The sequence below is a fragment of the Herpailurus yagouaroundi genome, unplaced genomic scaffold, assembly GCF_014898765.1.
Source record: "Herpailurus yagouaroundi ecotype Mexico unplaced genomic scaffold, PumYag 77, whole genome shotgun sequence".
Lineage (NCBI taxonomy): Eukaryota > Metazoa > Chordata > Mammalia > Carnivora > Felidae > Herpailurus > Herpailurus yagouaroundi.
In genome coordinates, this window is record NW_024412388.1 from 81,570,386 (window position 1) to 81,590,761 (window position 20,376).

Below are 20,376 nucleotides of genomic sequence, written 5' to 3' on the forward strand. Positions count from 1 at the left end.
TTAAAAACAACCACACAAGACCTTTTCCTCTTTAACATTTTTACTGCTGATCACTATAGCAGTGGTTCATGCTGTGTCAGAATGGGAAGGAGTGCAGTTCTGCATGTGTCTGGAAGTGGCATACTTCCTAGGGAAGCCCTTGTATTACAAGAGAATAACGAACATGGGAAGTGAGAGTAATCATTGTGTTTCCAGGTCGGTAGTTCTAGATTCAGCTGGCGGAACTGAGTCTTGCGCTTCAGCCTTAAACAGTCTTGTTGGGACTTTAACAGAAGAGAAGATGTCCTGTTGGTTTGCACTAAATACCTTCCGATATTTCCTCACTGTTTACGTGTCCTCTCTGTTGGGTATTTATTTCACGGAAAGTGGGGAATACTCCCTTAGCACCCTGAGCTTGGCACTTTATGTGCTAGTGATCAGTTTCTTTGCTTCCCTACTGGCCTATAAGAGTGTCCCTTTTTGTATTCGAGACCTGGCACAGGAGTTGGCTGGTGGGCATGTGACAGATGTCCAATGAACTGTTGGCTGAAGTGAGGGCTGAATCACTTTGGCTGCGCTTTTTCCGGTGACCCTGCCTCTGGGAGTCCTGCTGGAGGGGGCTCGTATAAGCTGACGGCAAAGAGATGTACTTCAAACCTTCTCATGTTTTTCTTCTAAGAAACCAGCTTGAATGGAAGCTTATGGAAACCGTCTTGGGAGAAAATGTTCAAACATCATTGCATTCTGGAGGCTTCTGGAAGAGTTTCTCTGGTGTGAATCAAGATGGGCTAATTACATTGTTAAGTTCATGTCTAGACACTCCCCTTGTAAATTGCCACAGAAATATTTCCCACTTCCTGTTCTGGCTGTTCCTTCCTAGCCTAGAATCCCCACTTTCTACCAGCTCCTAGCCACATGTAGAGGTGTAGGAACCAGGTCTAATACTTTTCTCCTTTTACTGTGTATTCTACTCAATAATCTCCAAACTCTCAAAAGTTCTTACTCTATGTCAGTAATTAGTGTTGTTTGGCTTTGTCCATTTTCCTCCTTCTCTTGCCTGATTTGGTGAATGAACAGAGGTACTTGCTTTCTACCAGAAGCCTTGGTTTTCTGGGGGAGGTTTATAAAAAAAAATCACAAGATTTGTCCTTGATTTGGCATGACTAATGAAGCAAGCAGCTGCTTAATAAGAAGCAAAGCTGAGAGTAGAACAATTTAATTAGCTTCTGTCTGTTGAGCCTTTAATAGAAGCCACAACTGGACTATATGGAACTCTTTAGTTTTAAATGAAATGTTTTTGTGAAGGGAGACTCTCAACATGTCCCTCAAAGACCCCAGTTAAATGAAAGGAAATCTGTTAAAAATATAAAGTAGCCAGTATAACAAAGACTTAATAAAAACTAGCTGTTTTAGGAATAGGGGAATTTCTTAATGGTGAGTTGTTAGAGTGCTTTTGTTTTTTAATGTATTGATTACATCAACAGTTCATAAAATGGATAATGTGTAATACTATGTTTTGTAATACAAATTTTAGCAAACATTAATGAAATAAATGCTCATTATATACGTTGAATTTTAACAAAAGTGAATGAGTAGCTCACATCCAGCACCCTCCAGGACTCGTAGGAAATGTGTAGAAAGAACCCTTCAGGGCAAACCACCCTCACATTTAAGATTAGACTGTCCACTCTTTTCTGGTTAGTGGCTTCATTTTCTTCACTTATCTGTCCACCTGGCCCCCATTTGCTTTAATCTTAGAAAACCATTTTGCCTTTTACATCTCACTTAGTGAATTATAATGATGTTTAATTTATGCACAAAACTTACTTTTATGTATTATTTGGTTAATAGGCTAAAAGATCACAAATGAAAAAGTTTAATACCCCAAAACACATGTTGAATTAAAAAAAAAAAAGTAAACGAGCAATAAAGTTAATGGAACCTCCTGCAGAAGAATGGTATTATCAATATTTTCACTGAGCACACACACCAGAAAGAAAGAATGGGGAAAGAACTCATTACAGACACATGAGTTCTGTCAGAAGGGGCCCTGTGGGAGCCTGATTCTTATTACAAGGTCCTGGTTGGAAGGGAATGAAGTGGGGTTATTGCTAGTGCAGTCAATGACTTGGTTTTTCTCTAGTGAATTGGCTCCACGAGGTGACTTTATTTCTTCACATTAGGCAGCTGGGAATATGTATTGATTCATTTCCTTTTCATTTGAGGGTCAGCTCTATCAAAGATGGAGCCATTTCTAGAGATGCTATATTTGCTAGATATGAGTAAATGCTTTAGTGTCTTTCTTTTGGTCTGAATGTTCCTAAGATTTTTAGGAGACAAATAAAGTTCAGTTCAATGAGAAAGGAAACATACTTTGAATGTGTATATATGCATATTTTTTCTGCTAACTCTACCCTTAAAACCTGAAATGCTTTTATAAAAATCTTTTATTATAAAGATAAAAAGTCATGGAGGATTTTTGGTCCAAGGATGTGTGTGATTGCAGAATTATTTTTAAAAGTAAAATACTAATTTAAGTAGAAAAGAACCAGATGGTATTATTCTTCTTAAGATTTTAATTTTGGTTTAAATGTTTTTTGTCTCACTGTACAATTAGTTTTTATAACATAATTATTTTTTGTTTTGCTGTTGCAGATAATGTTAGTTTTATTGTGATTTTTGGCTTGTTTCCTAGAAATTATCTAATGAACTCATTTTATAGATGAGGAAATAGAGGCATAGAGAAATCAGGTGATTTGTCCTAAGTTTAATTAAAAATTAATATTACTAAAAGAATACCTTCAGTTATAGTACTTGAAATTTCCTCTTAATGTTAAACACTAAGACTTAGATAATTTTGAATATCATGCTATTAAATTTGCCACCTGAGATTTGTAAGAGTGAAATATTTAAGATAACCGATTTTTCCCCTTTTTTATTTTAATACACATATAAGATACATGACAAATAGCTGGTAAAGACTTAAAAGTCTTTTAGTTTCTTTGTATTCTTAGATTTGTGCTAAATTAAAATAAATTACTAAAAATATAACCACATACTCTTTTAAAATTAAAAATTAATGTAGATTTATTATGAGCAATTTAAAGCAATTTATAGCCATCATTTCTCTTAACAGGTTGAAGAAATATGGATACCAACACCAAACTGATCTTCAGCACTATTTTTACCAGCTTTTTCACCTTTCAGCTTCTTTTCTACTTTATAAGTTACTGGTTTTCAGCAAAAGTTTCTCCAGGTTTTAATAGTCTCAGCTTTGAAAAGAAGATTGAATGGAACTCAAGGTAAAGCATATGAAAATGTAATTGATTTTAAAAAGTGAGTTTTATGAAATAAAATCATTTAAAATATTTCCAAAAAATCTTTCATTTAAGATCTAACAAAAGTTAAGGTCAGATTTTTTTTTTAAGTTTATTTTTTATTTTGAGAGAGAGAGCACGCAGTTGAGTGGGAGAGGGGCAGAGAGGGAGGGTGAGAGAATCCCAAGCAGGCTTTGTGCTGCCGTAGAGCCCGACTTGGGCCTCGAACTCAGGAACTGTGAGTTGTAACCTTAGCCAATATCAGGAGTGGGACATTTAACTGACTGAGCCATTCAGGCACCCCTAAGGTCAGATTTTTTTAAATTTGACCTTGGGAATAAATAAAAGGAAAGTAAGTAGATAGATCTTGTATGAGAAAATTCTAAAAATTCTTATAGTGAAAGATGTTGGGAAAAATTGAACTTTCTGGGGAAGTGTGGGAAGGTTAAGTAGGCTTCAGCTGATTGCAGAAGAGTCCTGTTTTACATTCTTCTCTGAAACATTTATGAGAAAAAACACATGTCTTTGGAAATGATAACATAAATAAACGTTAGTTAGGGCTGTGAGTAGCCTATATATAGTGTTGGCTGGCTTAGCCAGACTGGGGGAAGTTACGCTACTCACCAAAGAACATGGTGTATGGTTAGCACATCTGTATCTCTCTTTTAATGAACTTTTCATTATAATTCAGAGACCAGAATCGACTCTTTTGCTAAAATAAAAATTGCTTTTTAGATTTTTTTAAACAAAGAATAAAGGGAAAATGAGTAGTACATGTAAGTGATAGAAATCTGCAGGAGTTTTACTTCGTTGGTTTACAGTTTTTGTGTGAGTGCAACTCATTAATCTTTCACGATATGTCAAACACAAAATGACTCTGATGAGTGCTTCATGTGCTTTGGAGCATTTCGCCCCCAAACCACCGGGCATTTGCAAACTGCAGTGCATTGGAGCAACTATGGGTATATTCTTTTGTTGTTACTTACTTGAAGTTGATGCTAACTGTAAAATGAATTCAGCAGGTCTCTAAAATCACTATAATGATTTCTCACTGAATTTTCCTTTTAGAATAACTTCTGCCAAAGTCGAAGTGTTTATTTGAGGATGGTCACATTTGACCAGAAATTCCCTGTCTTTGAGCCAAATTGTTTTGTAGGCATCCACTTTTATAACTCAGACTGGGAATAAGACTCGAGTTTCCTTCTGCACCTTACAGTGATTTTTCCAGTTCATACATGCTGTAGCTCTTTTTACCCCAAAAGTGAGAATTATTTCTCTCTGTATTTTTGAAAAATAAGAAGTAGGATTTTTGTTTTGTCTTAAGAATAGTGCGAAGCTGCTGTTAAAATGTGGGATGCAAAAGATACTAACCATTATTTTTAAAAACCCTTTCTAACCTGGAGATAGGTGGAGAATAGGGAAAGGGAAGGAAGGGGCCAGGGACTGGGTTAGGAGACCAGATTTGCTGAGAGTCAATTTTGAACTGTTTTTCATTTCCTTTTCACCATGGTTAGGGTAGGTAAGGGCATTTGAATCTTGGAGAGCAGCAGGCCAAAGAAATAGGGATGGTACAGAGAGAGAGGCAAAGATGAAAATGAAACGAAATTGAAAACTACTTTGCATTATTCAGTCTTACCGCTGCCATTCTATGATGCACGGAATCACCATTTGGGAAACCAAGTTCCTATTTGAAAAGGAGTCTAGGATTATAGAAGATTCATTACCCTACTCAAATGATGTTCTCTTCTCTCTCTTTATCATATTTACTCCTGTTCCCACTCCAGCTTGGTTTACATGAGACTTAAGCTGTGAGGTAGAGTGCAAAGAAAGAAAAAAAATTGGCTGCTTTTTGTGTAAAGTACATGTATATGTCTTGAAATTCAGCTTCTAGTCTTAAAACACCAAGATCAATATAGCTCACATAATTCTTACTAATAATCAGGAAAGTTTCTGAATAACTAGTTGTCTAAGCCGTACAGTAGCAAAAGGAGGGAAAAAAACCCAGAAAATTCACACCCGAGGGATAACAGTTTAATTAATTATAAGTGATAAATTGCTATAATTCATCATTGCTTTTTCTGGAAAAAAGCATACCTGTAGGTATTATTTATATCTTATAATTAAAAAACATTTTCTTATATCCACTTGTTTTCCTATGGTATAGAAAGCCCAATTGTGTTGAATACTCCTAATTTTGAAATCTACTTCTCTAATTTTTAACTCTTATCTGTTTGAGCTAAATAATTTCTCTTGGCAATATTCTTAATACTTGTGAATGATTAAGTCAGTAACTTTAAATTGCTGTTCTACGGTGGTCATTATTTCACTGCCTTTTCATTAGCATAAACATTTCTTTTTAACCTTCTTTGAAAAAAAAGTATGTTCTTTTGGGTAGAATCTTGGTGTTTCATTTTAGACAGTGAGGAATCTACATCTCGCCTTACCAGGAATCTGATTTTAAAGAATACACTGAAATGTTTATTAACAGAAGTTTCTGAATGAATAGATTTTTAATGCAGCATGCAGTATGTAAGCACAGGGTTTTTTCTTTTTCTGCTCATTGTAGTGGGAGGTTGTTTGACCCAAGTTAAGTTTTAACTTTTCTCTCATGAATTATATGCCATTTCAATCAGCTAAGCCTTTTTAATCCTTCCCATTTACCATGTAACATTTCTTTTTTTTTTTTTTTAATTTTTTTTTTTCAACGTTTATTTATTTTTGGGACAGAGAGAGACAGAGCATGAACGGGGGAGGGGCAGAGAGAGAGGGAGACACAGAATTGGAAACAGGCTCCAGGCTCTGAGCCATCAGCCCAGAGCCCGACGCGGGGCTCGAACTCCCGGACCGCGAGATCGTGACCTGGCTGAAGTCGGACGCTTAACCGACTGCGCCACCCAGGCGCCCCTACCATGTAACATTTCAACACAGAAGGGATTTTGAGGACTAAGTATCAGGAACAAAAAGTTGTCATTTTTCCAAAGGGAAACATTCTGATCTAAGTTTACTAAACACTAGAGCAAGTTAGTAAGAAGTTGTGGTTTCTCCTTTCGTAGAATTTTTGAATGGCAGTAGAATGCTGGTTGTATGATTATTTAAATGGAGTGTTTTATTTGACATAAAGGAACTTAAATCCTTAGACTGCTATGTTCAGTATATAGGTGTGTTTGGCGTGAAAATTCCAGACTTGTAAACCAGATAAACGGGGTTAATTATTCACACTTCAAAATGATCCTTTGGTATTACAAAGGATTCTTTGTTAGTGCCTTTAAATTAGTGAGGATCTTTGAGCATTTAAATATGATTTGATTTAACATGATATATCTATTTAGGACCACATCATTTATTAGATCGAGGATATTGATTTTTCAAGTTACAGTAAAATTTTCTAATATCAAGCTTTATGTTAGTTAATATATATTTTTATGTTTATATGTTTTATGTTTATGTTATATATTTTTATGTATTTTATGTTTATGTTATATATTTTAAGTTTATATATATATTTTTTAATGTTTATTTTTGAGAGAGAGACAGAGACAGAGCTTGAGTGGAGGAGAGGCAGAGAGAGGGAGACAGAATCCGAAGCAGGTTCCAGGCTCTGAGCTGTCAGCATAGAGTCCGATGCGGGGCTCAGACTCCCAAAATGAGAGATCATGACCTGAGCGGAAGTCGGATGCTTAACCGATGGAGCCATCCAGGGACCCCTATTAGTTGATATATTTCACTGTTAAAGAATTGGGGTCATATTTTAGACAGAAGTTTATTGTGCCCCATTAATTTCTAAAGAGAAAGTTTTGTCATTCCTTTGTCCTTTATTCTAACGAAGAGAAAAGAATCTTCATTACTTGTCAACATTTTCATTATGTGAATAAATATATTGCATCCTGTGTACAGTTCTTTAGCAAATCCGAGAGCTTGGGTATTGGTTGAACCATTAAATTATTAGCAAGGGGCGCCTGGGTGGCGCAGTCGGTTGAGCGTCCGACTTCAGCCAGGTCACGATCTCGCGGTCTGTGAGTTCGAGCCCCGCGTCAGGCTCTGGGCTGATGGCTCAGAGCCTGGAGCCTGTTTCCGATTCTGTGTCTCCCTCTCTCTCTGCCCCTCCCCCATTCATGCTCTGTCTCTCTCTGTCCCAAAAATAAATAAACGTTGAAAAAAAAATTAAAAAAAAAATAAAATAAAATAAAAATAAATTATTAGCAAGATTTCTTTGTAGAAACATGTTTTTCATCTAAACCTTTCTCCTTCTATACAAGAAAATTCAGCCTGGATTTCGTGAACATTTTGCTTCGCTTGAGCATGTCTTTTAAAAATAGATTTTCTGTATAAATTCATGGTCCTCAATTTTTCTGTTTAGAAGTGGTTTCATAATAATGACAAAAAGAGACTAATAATAGCTGCTCTAGCTTCCTCATGAATTGGTTACAGGAATCAAGTGCAGCAATGCATGTGAATGTGCATTTGACACTGAAATCTCCAAGGTAGTAAGTTTTCATTTCATGATCCATTCGAACCCTGATTCAAGGATATGGAATTGGTTAAGGCCAGTAGGTTTGGAAGTTAGAACGGGAAACTAATGGCACAGCAGTGCTGTTAGTGATGGAGCTTGGAGTCAGGTGCCAGGTAGTGGGCTCACCAGTTGCCGTCTGTCTGCACAAAACTCTGTCAGCTGCATCATCAGATATGCTTCCACTTTGGAACTTTTAACGAATAAGTGATTTCACAGTCTTCTAGCAGGAAACTGTAGACCTGGGCAACCTTCTCGTTATTAATTCCAAAGTAAAGTTGTAGCCCTTGGATTTCCAAGTGACAATTTTGTTATGCTTTTAGAGCTACTCCATTCCTATACGTAAATGCTTCCAGATTTCACATCTTCAAATGTTAAATGTCTTTGCCAGAATTAAAGTTTATTGCAAAGAATCTAAAATCTTTGTATGTATTTTGTTTCTTTTCAGGGTAGTATCTACATGCCATTCTTTGGTGGCTGGGATTTTTGCCCTCTACATTTTCTTTTTTGATGAGGCTACAAAAGCTGATCCACTTTGGTAAGCTGTTTCTTTCCAATATAGTCCATTTGATTCATGTTTTGATATTAATTATTAATAAGAACATTTCTTACTTTAAAACGGAAAATGTATTGATGGTGCATGGTTTATTAAAATGCTTGTGCTCAGACTTATTTTAGCGAGGTGCAATAAAATGATTTATTTTAGATTTGAATACAAATAATGAAGGCCACTTTGCACTAGCATTGCAATTGTTACCCAAGACGGAGAATGTGATGATAACGATGTAAACATTTATACTGACTTAATGAGTAAAACCAAGTTGTTGTTACCACTGTTCTGAGCAAAAAATGAGTTCCTATTGAGATAGGATAGTCAACTTGGATAATATCTACTGAAGACTCAGTTTTGTGTTTAACCCATCATTTGATATCAAAGGTGTAACAATGAGAATCATTCATATCCATGTGAGAGGACTTTAGTACCACACGAGAAGATTTGAAGCACTAATAATAACTGTGTTCAGCCATAATAGGATAATTTGTAAGGTGACTCTTTTTGGAAAAATTAAATGTTGTTGCAATGGCAGAGATACTGAAAACTGTTCCCTAGAATTATAGGAGAGGGCTTAATTCAGCTTGGTTTGAGAGGTGAGGTATGTTTTGAGAAAGCCCTGCATAGGGATGCAGTAGATGTGGGGCTCTGGGGAATGTGGGACGATATAACTTTTGACTATTTGTTTGACTGCGACGATGTCATTTTAATAAATATGGAATTATGCCCATCAGGATAGTACCAGTATTGGTAAATTTTCATCGGGAAGGTATTTTTCAGTGAATCAACTTAGTGAATTTAATTCCATGATGAGGTTTTTTATGTAATCTACCTAAACAGTTTCTAAGGTTTTTTTCATAATTTTATTAGAGTAATATGGTTGTCAACAGAACCAGTTCTTTTGGGAGATGAATTTTATTGCAAAGGTTTGATTCACTGATCAATTTTTGTCCCTATCAAATGTTTACCTTGTGTAATTTTTGATATTTTCACATTTTCTTTGATGCTGTAATTTATTCCAGGTTCAATTTTCCTGGGCCATATTTGCAGATCAACATTTGTTAACAAGACAGGGCATCTAACCTTTACATTTGCATTTCAGTTTAATTTTGTCTTCATTTCACCAAGAGTTCACATTATAAATTGATGAAAAGACTGATAATTCGTATTTGTTTCTTGGAGTAAAGATGATTATTAAGGCAAATTGTAGGACCTTGATATGTATAGGTGTTGAAACAGCAGGATTAAGCTGTCTTGTTCCAACCATGTCTCAATAGTATATGGTCTCAAGATCAGGGGCAGGCTAGAAGATTTCTTGAAGTATTTGAGTCTCTGATTTAGAATAAGGAATCAAAAAACATCAGCATCTGGAATTCTGTTGGAATCCTTTCACAAACAAATCATATGAGAACACATTTATAACAAGTTATCTTTTGGTAAAATTGTTTATGTAAAACTTTTAGCTCATGTAAGAAATTATGATCATTCGTGCAGTTAGAAGTATATCACAGCTAACACAGTGCCTTGTGCAAATGACAATTCACCATTCAGGAATCTATAGAAAGCATTTTAATTATACTCTTCAGTAGAATAAATGTAGCTGTCATCTATAACGCATGTGCTAAAAAAAGAATTTTGTTTTTAAATATTTATAGGGGTGACTCATCGTTTGTGAAAGTGAATATCTCTATTTCTTCGGGCTACCTCATTTCTGGTATGTGATAAGTTGATCACTGTCTGTTTCTTTTTAAACTACTCATGGGATTTTGCAAAGAATACATAGTCTATGCTTTTGGTTTATTTATTTGAGAAGTAGCTTGTAGGACTCATACACAGGAAGAAAAATATCTGCTGTGATGGTAGAGCATGAAACTTTTTTCCTGTTGGCTCTCTGGTTCTCTTTGAAGATAGAGCTGCAGAGTGGGGCCTCAGTTAGGCCTGGATATATATATATATATATATATATATATATATATATATTTTTTTTTTTTTTTTGTACTAGCAATGGTCCATTTTTGGCTTAAAGAGTCTCTTAGGTGGAATTCCTGGAAAACTCACGAAGCTAAGCATCAAAGTCTCTCACTTGTAACGGCCCTTGAAACGTGTTCCTATGCTCATGGTTTGTAGTGTTTGGGTAAAGATTGCAAAGGGAAACTTTTAGTCATAATCAGTTAAGATCAAGAATTCTTCCTACACCATGTTTCCTTCTGTCATATTTCCCCTTGTGTGGGATGGAGTTGGAATAGCCTTTTACATTACGAGACAAAGGGGGAAATTAAGTGACGGTATGCCATTTGAACTCTTTGCAAAGATGTTGTAGACCATCTCAATAAGCCAAAAGAAAGAACAGTTCCCTGATTTGGACATTTTATAGAGAGGCCTGTTTTATAATTTTCAATTTAATAAATAGCTGACAGAGAATCTAAATAAAAATAAGGAGATATGAAACAGAAGTGATACGATGAGTGATGGGACTCAGTAGAAAATTTTCTGCCATCAAGAAGTGAATTGTAAGGAAAAAATTAGATTATTATACCCAAACACATTCATTATGAGGAAGAGATAAATTTTGAATTAAAATAATGAGTAAGCTGTTGAGTTATTTGATGGCCCAATTAAAAGAAGAGTGAATCATGTGAACACATTAGAAAAAGATTTGCTTGTTTGGCACAGAATGTGCTGTCATTGACAAAGATGACACAAAATTTATAATACGTTTGCCTCATGCACTGGTTGATGAGCGTTGTCAGTTCAGAGAGTAATCAGTACCCAAAAAGTCTTATATGAAGGAAACTTGATAAAGTTTTCTCCAAATAAGATAATAATCTGAAGCACTTATGAATTATGAACTGAAACAAACTTTTTTAAACCAAGCTAAATGAAAAGCGAACTCTCTATGGAAAATATTACAAGGTCATTATCATATAAATTGGTGAACAAAGACTATACAGCCAAAGTATATAGAGAAGATGTATCCAGAGAGGTATATCATGCAGTTAATTACTAATATGATTTGCACATTTTTGCTGTTTATTTTCCCTTTAAAATTTCCCTTTAAAATTTCTAATCTGATTTTTTCTTTTTATACATATTCACATCAGTAATTTTTATTTTTTGTGAAAAAAGTTTCCCATATTATATAAGCTTCAACCCATTAAACCTGAATCCTCCCCTGGTTTCCATCTATGATGGCCATTTCTTCCATGTCTAAATTTCACGTTTAACCATTTGGTAAAGAAAATAATTGCATTTACATTTTTGAGAAGTTTCTGTTTTGTTAAACATTGTTTTGTTAAAGGAAACCATTTTCTGAATCGTGGTGTTTAGGTTCAGGATCTTTTAAAGAGAAATTGCCTTGATGTCTTTCTTTGCATATCTTTTTAATAGTCATAGTTCTTGTTTTGTTTTTTCCTTTTTTTTAGCTGTTTTGAATTAATATTTAATCACATCCTTTAATTTTTAAAGGTTGTTTGTTGAATTTGTCTTATAAACGAGTTGGTAGTTATGTACCTTTTCTGCAACCAGCTTACCTGTTGGAATTGTTGTAGTAACAAACATCAGTAATTTAAGCTTACTTAAAAGTTGTTTTCATTCAATAGTATTTCCATTTTATTTAACCCCAGAAACAAGTTATTTATTTATACTTTCAACAAATATGTAACCTGTGAATATATTCAGCAAATAAGTATTAACTATATAGGCATTGTGTTAGACTCCCACGCTTGTTCTTCGTCCTGGAGCAGTCACAGTAGAGTGGGGGAAACAGCTATACAGAAACAGATACTTTACAATAAAGTGGGTATTGGGACTGGTGCAATATGAACAAAGTGGGGTGGGCTCAGGGTGGACTGTGACCAGTTGTCAGGAAGACAGAGTTAAATACACTTGAGAAACAGGACAGCTTTCTTCCTATGTGATATCTCACTTATGTTTCCTTCTTTCAGATTTGTTGATTCTCATTTTGTATTGGAAAGTGATTGGTGACAAATATTTTATAATCCATCATTGTACAGCGCTGTATGCATACTCCATTGTACTGGTGAGTGCCAGGATCTGTGGTAGCCTGACAAGTAGACAAGATTGGGAGTAATGACTTACTGGTGAGCAGAAACCTAAACATCCAGTTCCCAGTGTATCAAGACCAACTCCAGATTCATTCAGGGCTCATGCTTGTGATAGGTTATCTTATTCATTAACAAAAATAATTACGTGTGTGTTTGTATTAGTGTGTCTGTTTGGATTCATAAAATTTAAGAAAGGCGGATGACCCCAATTTCACTTAATTTCACTTAATTTTTTCACTTAATTCAATTTCACTTGAATTTTCACTTAAAATTTTTACGATTGTGTAGCTGTTGGTATTTGCCCGTCTTTCTAGATGCGTTTATGACTTAACAGCCAGAGCTAGGGATAGATTCTTGTATAACTAGATTCAGTATTTCTTCTCTATTCAATTCCCGTACAATTACATGTACATATGTGATTACATTTAAGTAGACCGGAGCAGTGGAGGAGTCTTGCTCAGAGACTTCATCAGACTTCCAAGCCTGAGCTGATAGAGGATACTCACAGCAAATCTCAGGCAGTAATGCATAATAAATTTTAGATCTAAAATTATTTTTCTACATTACACATTTGTAAATTAGTGATTTTACATTCCTTTTACATTAGATAGGTTTCTTCACAATCAATTATTTTTTAGTCAATCTAGATATACCAACAAGCCCCAAATAGATATTTGGAAATAATAGATATATGTAAACCAGAATAGTATAAATTTTATGTAATAGTTATGGTATACCATTTCATGTTTTCTCCTTTTTAAAACTTAAATATAGCCACTGGCTTTTTTTTTTTTCTCTGACTTGGTATTGCTAAAGTCCTTATGTTACCAGATATCTGTGACTATTTGGAGGGCTTTAAAATATTAATGTGTATTAGTATTCTTCTATTTTTCTTTATATTGGCCTGCACAAAGATAGCTGGTGAATCAGATGTCAGTTTGGCATTATTTCTGCAAGAACCATATATATCAAAATATCTCTCTGTATCACCCACTTGAAGTAATAAATCTAAAAAGTTAATACGAATATTTAAAAAACTATGCTGGTTTTAATGCTATCAATAAATGCTTATGTATACCCAAAAGGTATCCTTAATCACTTTGTTTTTCTGAAGAAATCTGCTATTTTTAACTGGCATTTCCTACTGTTTGTCTTCTTTTTAGATTTTAATTGATTATAGGTAGTTGTGAAATATAGACTCTTACCTTTTACAGGTCTTAAATATCTGGTGTACAAGAGCTTATTTCTTAAACACTTGGTAAAAAGCATGAAAGCTGACTAACAAAACACTGGTTAAATCTGGGAAGAATGTGTGGGTGCCCATGTGAGTTTAATATCATGCTGCAGTGTAGAAGTATGTTCTCTGAACATGAATCACAAATAACCATTGTGCTATGAAAAGAATATAAGCTGGTGAAAGATAACAGGTCACTTACGTGGATTTGTAAATGTGAATACTGTGAGCTGCTATTGTGCCTTGGCCACTGAATCACGGGCTTGGCAAACGGCTGGCTGTGCGTGCATTGGCAAGTTGAGTATTTAATTATGTGGGATGGATACTGTTTCCTCTTTGGACTTTTATGCCTTTATTAAAAAAATCAATAAAGTGCATGCTGGATATTTAAAAAAAAATGAACTCTTCATTTAGTTAAGTTGATAAGAAAATCAACTGCAGTGTTTTCTAGAGGTGATTGCTTTTTTGATACCTTCCTGTGTTCTATTCTATGAAATGAATGATATGAAGTAAGTCTATCGAATTAAAGTGAATCTATTCATAGGGAAACAAGAAAATTAGAAAATAATAATTGTTCATAGATGTAGTGATCCTGTGTCATTTATAGATTTTACATTTCCCATTTGACTATAATGAATTCCCAGGTCACTTTGTGCTGTTTAAGGCTAACAAAATAACAACAGCTACTACTACTATTATTATTTTATATGAACTTTTATGAAGTTCTTCACTTATATGATGAGAACTGGTATTTGGAAAGTACTTTGACTTGATACGTATGAGACTGTTTAAGCTGTTTGTAGCAGCTTCTTAAAAGATTTTCTGATTGTAACTAAATAAAACTTAAAGTGGAAAATGGAGGCAAGTTATCCGTAGGTTTTAAACATATGCTGTACTGAATAGTTGAAAAGTAAGATTCTTCTAGATTTAGGCTATGAAATAAGTTGTATGTAGGTTATATAATGTCTTGATCACTAGTTTTGTACCTTTCTTTAGTGTATTTACTGGCATTTTAAGATTCTCTGGGGGGAAAAAGTTAGAGCTTAAGGAATCTTCTATATATAAAAAGGTAAAAATCCTACAGATTTTCCCCTAAAATTCAGCTTTTCCTCCCTTGGTCAGGATCCTAGTTGTCAGGGAAAATATGACAGGGTAATCGCTTATAAAGGGTGTGAACACATTTATGCTTTAAGGCCTCTTTCTAAGGATAAACCACTGTCTTTTGTACTCCCATTGTGATCTCTCTGGTAGCCTTAGTTTTCTTCTGTGTTTCCTATGAATCACCCTCTCTCCCCAAATCACACCTTTAGGTAACAAGTTATATAACACTGGAAAACATTTAAATTCAAAAAGAAAAGCACTCCTGTAACAGACTTTCCCCAACTCTTATGCATTGGTTACACTACCCTGGAATTTAATCATTACACCATTCAGCTGCAATCCAGGAAGAAAATTTGGTTTCAGAGGCTCTCAGTGCCTTTATTTAAGGGTATTTAAGGTGCAGTGTGAATACCTTGAAGGTGAGAACTTGTTTCTTGTTTAATGTTCTGCCCCAGTGTCCACATTTTAAAAACACTTTGCAAGGAGGTATGTAGGAAGTGGTGCTGAAAAATGAAAGGCTTGTTATGTCAGATATGGTAAAGTTGTAATTTATATCAGGAGACAAGAATTAGAAAAATATTAGTCTTAGGTTTAGTCTAAAGAATTTCCACAACACCATGCAACAAATGCCATGACTCACTAACAGTTTATCATTAACAGTGTTAAACTGTTTAAATGTTTTAAGATGGTTTGAATAGTATTGCCTATTCTCAGTTACGCATAAATAATGTATTTCCTTCTTTTCCCCATTAAGATAGTCTTAAAGAAAAATTTTAAGTAACTATCATGGCTGTTACAACAACATTTTAAAAGTAATAAAATTTCAAAAATTAACATTTCTGTTGACTAGGCAAGTATTAAAATAGCCAGCTAATATAGCTTACTAAAGCAAGATTCAGTAGTAAGGTCTGTGTGATTTCTATTTCCCACTAAATTTTCATATGATATAACATGTTAGGGGCACCTGGGTGGTTCATTCAGTTAAGTGTCTAATTCTTGGTTTCAGCTCAGGTCATGATCTCATAATTAGTGGGATCCAGCCCCACTCGGGCTCCACACTAACAGCGAGGATCCTGCTTGGGATTCTTTCTCTCCCTCTTCTCTGTCCTTCCCCCACATGCACACTCTCAAATAAACTTAAAAACATATTAAATATTGGGGCTCCTGGGTGGCTCAGTCGGTTAATCGTCCAACTTCGGCTCATGTCATGAGCTCACACTCTGTGACTTCGAGCCCCGCGTCGGGTTCTGTGCTGACAGCTCAGAGCCTGGAGCCTGCTTCAGATTCTGTGTTTCCCTCTCTCTCTGCCCCTCCCCTCTTCATGCTTTGTTTTTCTGTCTCAAAAATAAATAAAAACATTAAAAAAAGTTTTTAAGTAAAATAAAAACATTAAATAGTTACATCAAAGAAAATATTTTAAAAACTGGAATAACATGTTAACCTTTTTTCCACTGAAATAAAAGATTATCAAAATATTGTCATCTTATACTGTAATGAGCAATAGACTAGCAGAAGTAAGTCTTGAAGTATTTTATTATTATTTATATAGCTTACTTATTCAAATCTGCATACAACTAGAATTATACAGTGAGCTTATAACTCTTTCTACTAATTGAGGGATTTAGTCGTGGTAAAAATGTTAAGTGGCCATTTAAAAAATAATCTGTGTTATATATGTTTGTGCATCTATGTAAAGACATGTGATGTACATATGTAGGGGTGAAAAAAATGTGTTTGGGTTTTGGAATTTGTTTTAATATTTACTTTTTTAAATGTTTATTTTTTAAAGAGTGGGGGGATGGGCAGAGAGAGAAGGAGACAAGAGAATCCCAAGCAGGCTTCCTGCCATCAGTGCAGAGCCTGATGGAGAGAGAGAGAGAGAGAGAGGCGGGCAGAGAGAGAGGGAGACAGAGAATCCCAAGTAGGCTCCCGCCCTAAGCACAGAGCCTGATGCAGGGCTTGATCTCACAAACCGTGAGATCATGATCTGAGCCCAAATCAAGAGTCAGACACAGAACTGACTGAGCCTCCTAGGTGCCCCTAATATTTACTTTTTCTTATAGAATATCTGAAGTGACCATTGCTGATATTTCATGAACATAACAAACCTCCTTAAGGCCTTCCTCCATTTTGTTTTAGGAAGAGTTCAAGGCTACCTCTTCTTTCCTTATACTGTGCTTACCACTTCACTCTTTTCTGTGTGGAAAAGCATCCCCTCAGATTTGCATAGTTGGATCATTTTAGCAGAACTGTCTCCCTTTCTTTCTCTAACCTGGCTTGGCTTTTGAAGCCTGTTTCCTTTCAATACCGGGAAAGGAAATAGTTCATATATTGGACTTATGTGTGAAGATAAAATAGATGTCAGCCAAGATGATTGCCATGTCTACCCAGGTCAATATTTTGTTCTTAATTAGATTTTTATTTTATTTTATTATTATTATTTTTTTTACAGTTTATGTGTGGTGAAGCTAGTGATTTTTTTTCTTGATTAGATTAAAAAAACCCCAGTCTTATATGATTCTCCTTGTACGATGTGCTAGAACAGTTAAATCCTTGGACACAGAAAATAGGATAGTTACCAGGGGCTGGGTGGAGGGGGTATTGTAAAGTTACTGTTGAATGGAGGAGTTTCGTTTTGGGGATATGAAAAGTTCTAGAGACTTAAACATTTAAAAGTAGTTAAAAGAGTAAATTTTATGTTATGTATATTTTACCACAATAAAAAGATTTTTTTTTTAACAAGCTTATCAAATGACTGAAACAAGGTTAGGAAGGGGAGCTAATAATATGCTGGATGATGTATTACATTTTTAAAAAGTTTCAAGCTGGAGCAGTAGGCTGAAACAAATAGATGGAACCTAATAATGATAAATGTTAGGTTTTGCGGTTAGGTATGACGATGTATATAGGTGGGGAGGAATGATCTGGAAGTGATAAATGACCACAACTTCAGTTGAGCCAATAGCATGTCACATCTGCTTAAAAAGAAAGCTGTTTTCAAATTTAGACTCTATTAGGGGAGGCACAGCATCCAATTCAAACAAAAATTACAGTTTTCCTTGTTAGACCACACCCAAGCTCATTATCTGGAGCCCTTGACCTTGAATATACCGGTGGGGGGGGGGGGGGGGGGGGAAAGGGCTGCCAGATGACAGAGCAGAGATTAGAATAGGAAGCTATTGTCCTGAGACAAACAATTGAAGGACCCAGAGAGGTCAGCCCACAAAAGATAAGTTGTAGGACATGATGGTTTGGAAAGGTCCTGGGGAATGTGAGAGGATTATTAAGTAGAAGAGAATGGACTAATTCTGGATTAATTCAGGTGTTAGAACTAGGACCTTTGGGGACAGTAAAAGTGAGGCAGGTGAGACTTCTGTTTTACAGAAGAGACACCATTGAATAAAAAGAAAATTATAACAATGGCCTTTTAAAGTAGTTCTTCCTACCATAAGGTATCTTCAATCAGATAGATACGAAAATAGATCTAATAAGTAGAAACTTTGAGTAGGAGTTTGCACTGAAAAATCTTTGAAGTTTTATTTTAATGATGAAATTCTGTGATTCAGCTGTTTTGTTAAAATGATTTGATTTGGTTCTAATGCTCGGGGGGTAGGCAGTGGGCAAGTAAGAATAAGCTAAGCTATGTCACCAGGTTCCTAAGTAACCCTGGAAGGAAGGGGTGAAAGCAGCTGGCCTGCCAAACCATTTGTTTCTCGGGAGAAAGGGAGGGGAAGAAAGGAGGGCCGGTGACCCTAGTCTAACCTTGTCAGCAGGACCTTTGGGTAGACAGAGTACTGACACTTGCTGGGAGAAGAGACCTTAACTGTGGAATGCCTTTAGGATGTCCCTGGTTAAAGACAACCCATGGTAAAGAGAACAGAGGAATGTGAGGCCTGCCTCCTTGGAGAATGTCATGTGCACTGTACAGCTTTTGGAGAGTATAGAATGGACATGTTTTATAAGTTAAACTCTCACTGCTGTGTGGGAAACTTGGCGAACCTCGCTTAGTAGAGTGTTCATACCTTCTGGGCCGGAGTTGCCTGTTCAGCACAGGGAGGACCTGACTTACCAGCTGCCTTTGATATCCCGCACCTCTCTCTGTGTCCTCTGAATCATTTGATGGCCTGTATCCTTGGAACATTTACTAAAAGCTCAGTACCGGGAAAGATCACGGTTTCACATGAGTCTGATTTGGCAATCATCTGATCCTGTGTGTTCACTCAGACCTTCGATTGTCTTGTAAATAAATGATCAAAAACCTTTAATGATTGAAGTTTAGCAAAAAGTTATTAAATATAGGATGGGTTTTGTTCCCAAATGTCACTTTTAGATTGGTGGAACTCTGAAAGGGGTTTCCATGGAAATGTGTTAAGGCTCCGGGTCCGTGCAATAACCTATAAAGCACCTCACTATTGCTCCCATGGAACACAGTCACATTTTTACACGAGTGTCCGGTGTGGGATGCTCAGAATTTCTCTCCAGCCCTATGGTGGGAAAGGGTGGCCACCCCACTCCCACCCATTGATGGCAGCACAGTATGTAGCACCACGCCAACAGAAGTAGGTGCGTCATACTTTTAGTTCTCTTTCTCCCTTCCCTTTGAAGGCCCTGACCCTAGCTACTCTCAGCTGTTAGAAAATTAAATTTCCCATGGTAAGAAAATCCAGATTTTCATAATCACTGGCCAAAAGGAGAATTTTCTTTTAAGCTCCGGAAGGGATCAGACAAATCCTGTTTTGTTTTCCCTCACAGAATCACGTAGAGGCCAAGGCAAGTATGAGTTTTACTACAGGCAGAGAGCTCCTTAAAGGTAGATGGCAGAGGTGGAAAAGCCATATTGACCAGAAGTGAATTGTGAGTTTTGTCATAATTTGCTAACAGTAAAGTATCAAAATTTATAATTTATTTGTCTAAAACTATTAGACTTGAGCCTGTCCCTTTAATCGCATCTATCTCATTTGTATTTCAGTAGGTTTTCTTGAGTAGGAGAGAAGGGGATACGGTGGTGAGGAATCACGCATAACCTAAAGCTTATCTCATGGTTGCCATGTCCCACCTAATGCTGTCACAGGTGTACTGGATTAAACAGGTGATGAGTCATTGATATACCGGAGCAGAAAATATAGAAGCAAGACTGAAGCATAGTCCTCCACCCCTGTGTGGTTTTGAACGAAGGAGCTCTGGGGGTACAGGGGACAAGGCATATGATGGAACCTGTGCAATTCCGTTAGGTAGCTAAGATTTGAGCGTAAGAAACTATCAAAAAATTCAAGGAACACATCGCCCACTGATAAGTCGGTAATGCCATTACAATTTAGGGAACGGAAAGATGACTGTGTTAACTTCTGTTAATTTTTTTAGTCTGAACATGGATATATGTAAAAAAAAATCTGAGACTGTTGAAATATAGGGCTTAGTAAGTCCAATGTTGTCTAGGTCTGATTCTTCAGAGATAACTACTGACCATACTTGATGTATATTCTTGTAGTGAATATGAGTTGTGCATAAATTTTCCTATATATATTTGTGCTTTTTTGAATTTTCTAAAAGAGCTTTTGAGGTAGATGGGACTTAACCTCATTCTCAAAAAAAAAAAAAATGTTTAGATTAGCAGGAAAAAG

At 35.8% G+C, this 20,376-nt stretch overlaps 1 protein-coding gene across 2 annotated transcripts in view; it reads left to right on the plus strand.

Annotated features, from left to right (window-relative positions):
• Positions 1 to 20,376, plus strand: part of TLCD4 (TLC domain containing 4) — a 70,813-nt gene that overhangs the window by 16,338 nt on the left and 34,099 nt on the right. For both annotated transcript variants that reach the window (XM_040471045.1, XM_040471046.1), the window contains exons 2-5: positions 3,116 to 3,281; positions 8,252 to 8,341; positions 10,012 to 10,070; positions 12,301 to 12,395. In XM_040471045.1, the coding sequence (XP_040326979.1) occupies positions 3,127 to 3,281; positions 8,252 to 8,341; positions 10,012 to 10,070; positions 12,301 to 12,395 (399 nt within the window). In that variant the 5' untranslated portion in view covers positions 3,116 to 3,126. The remainder of the gene's footprint in view (positions 1 to 3,115; positions 3,282 to 8,251; positions 8,342 to 10,011; positions 10,071 to 12,300; positions 12,396 to 20,376) is intronic.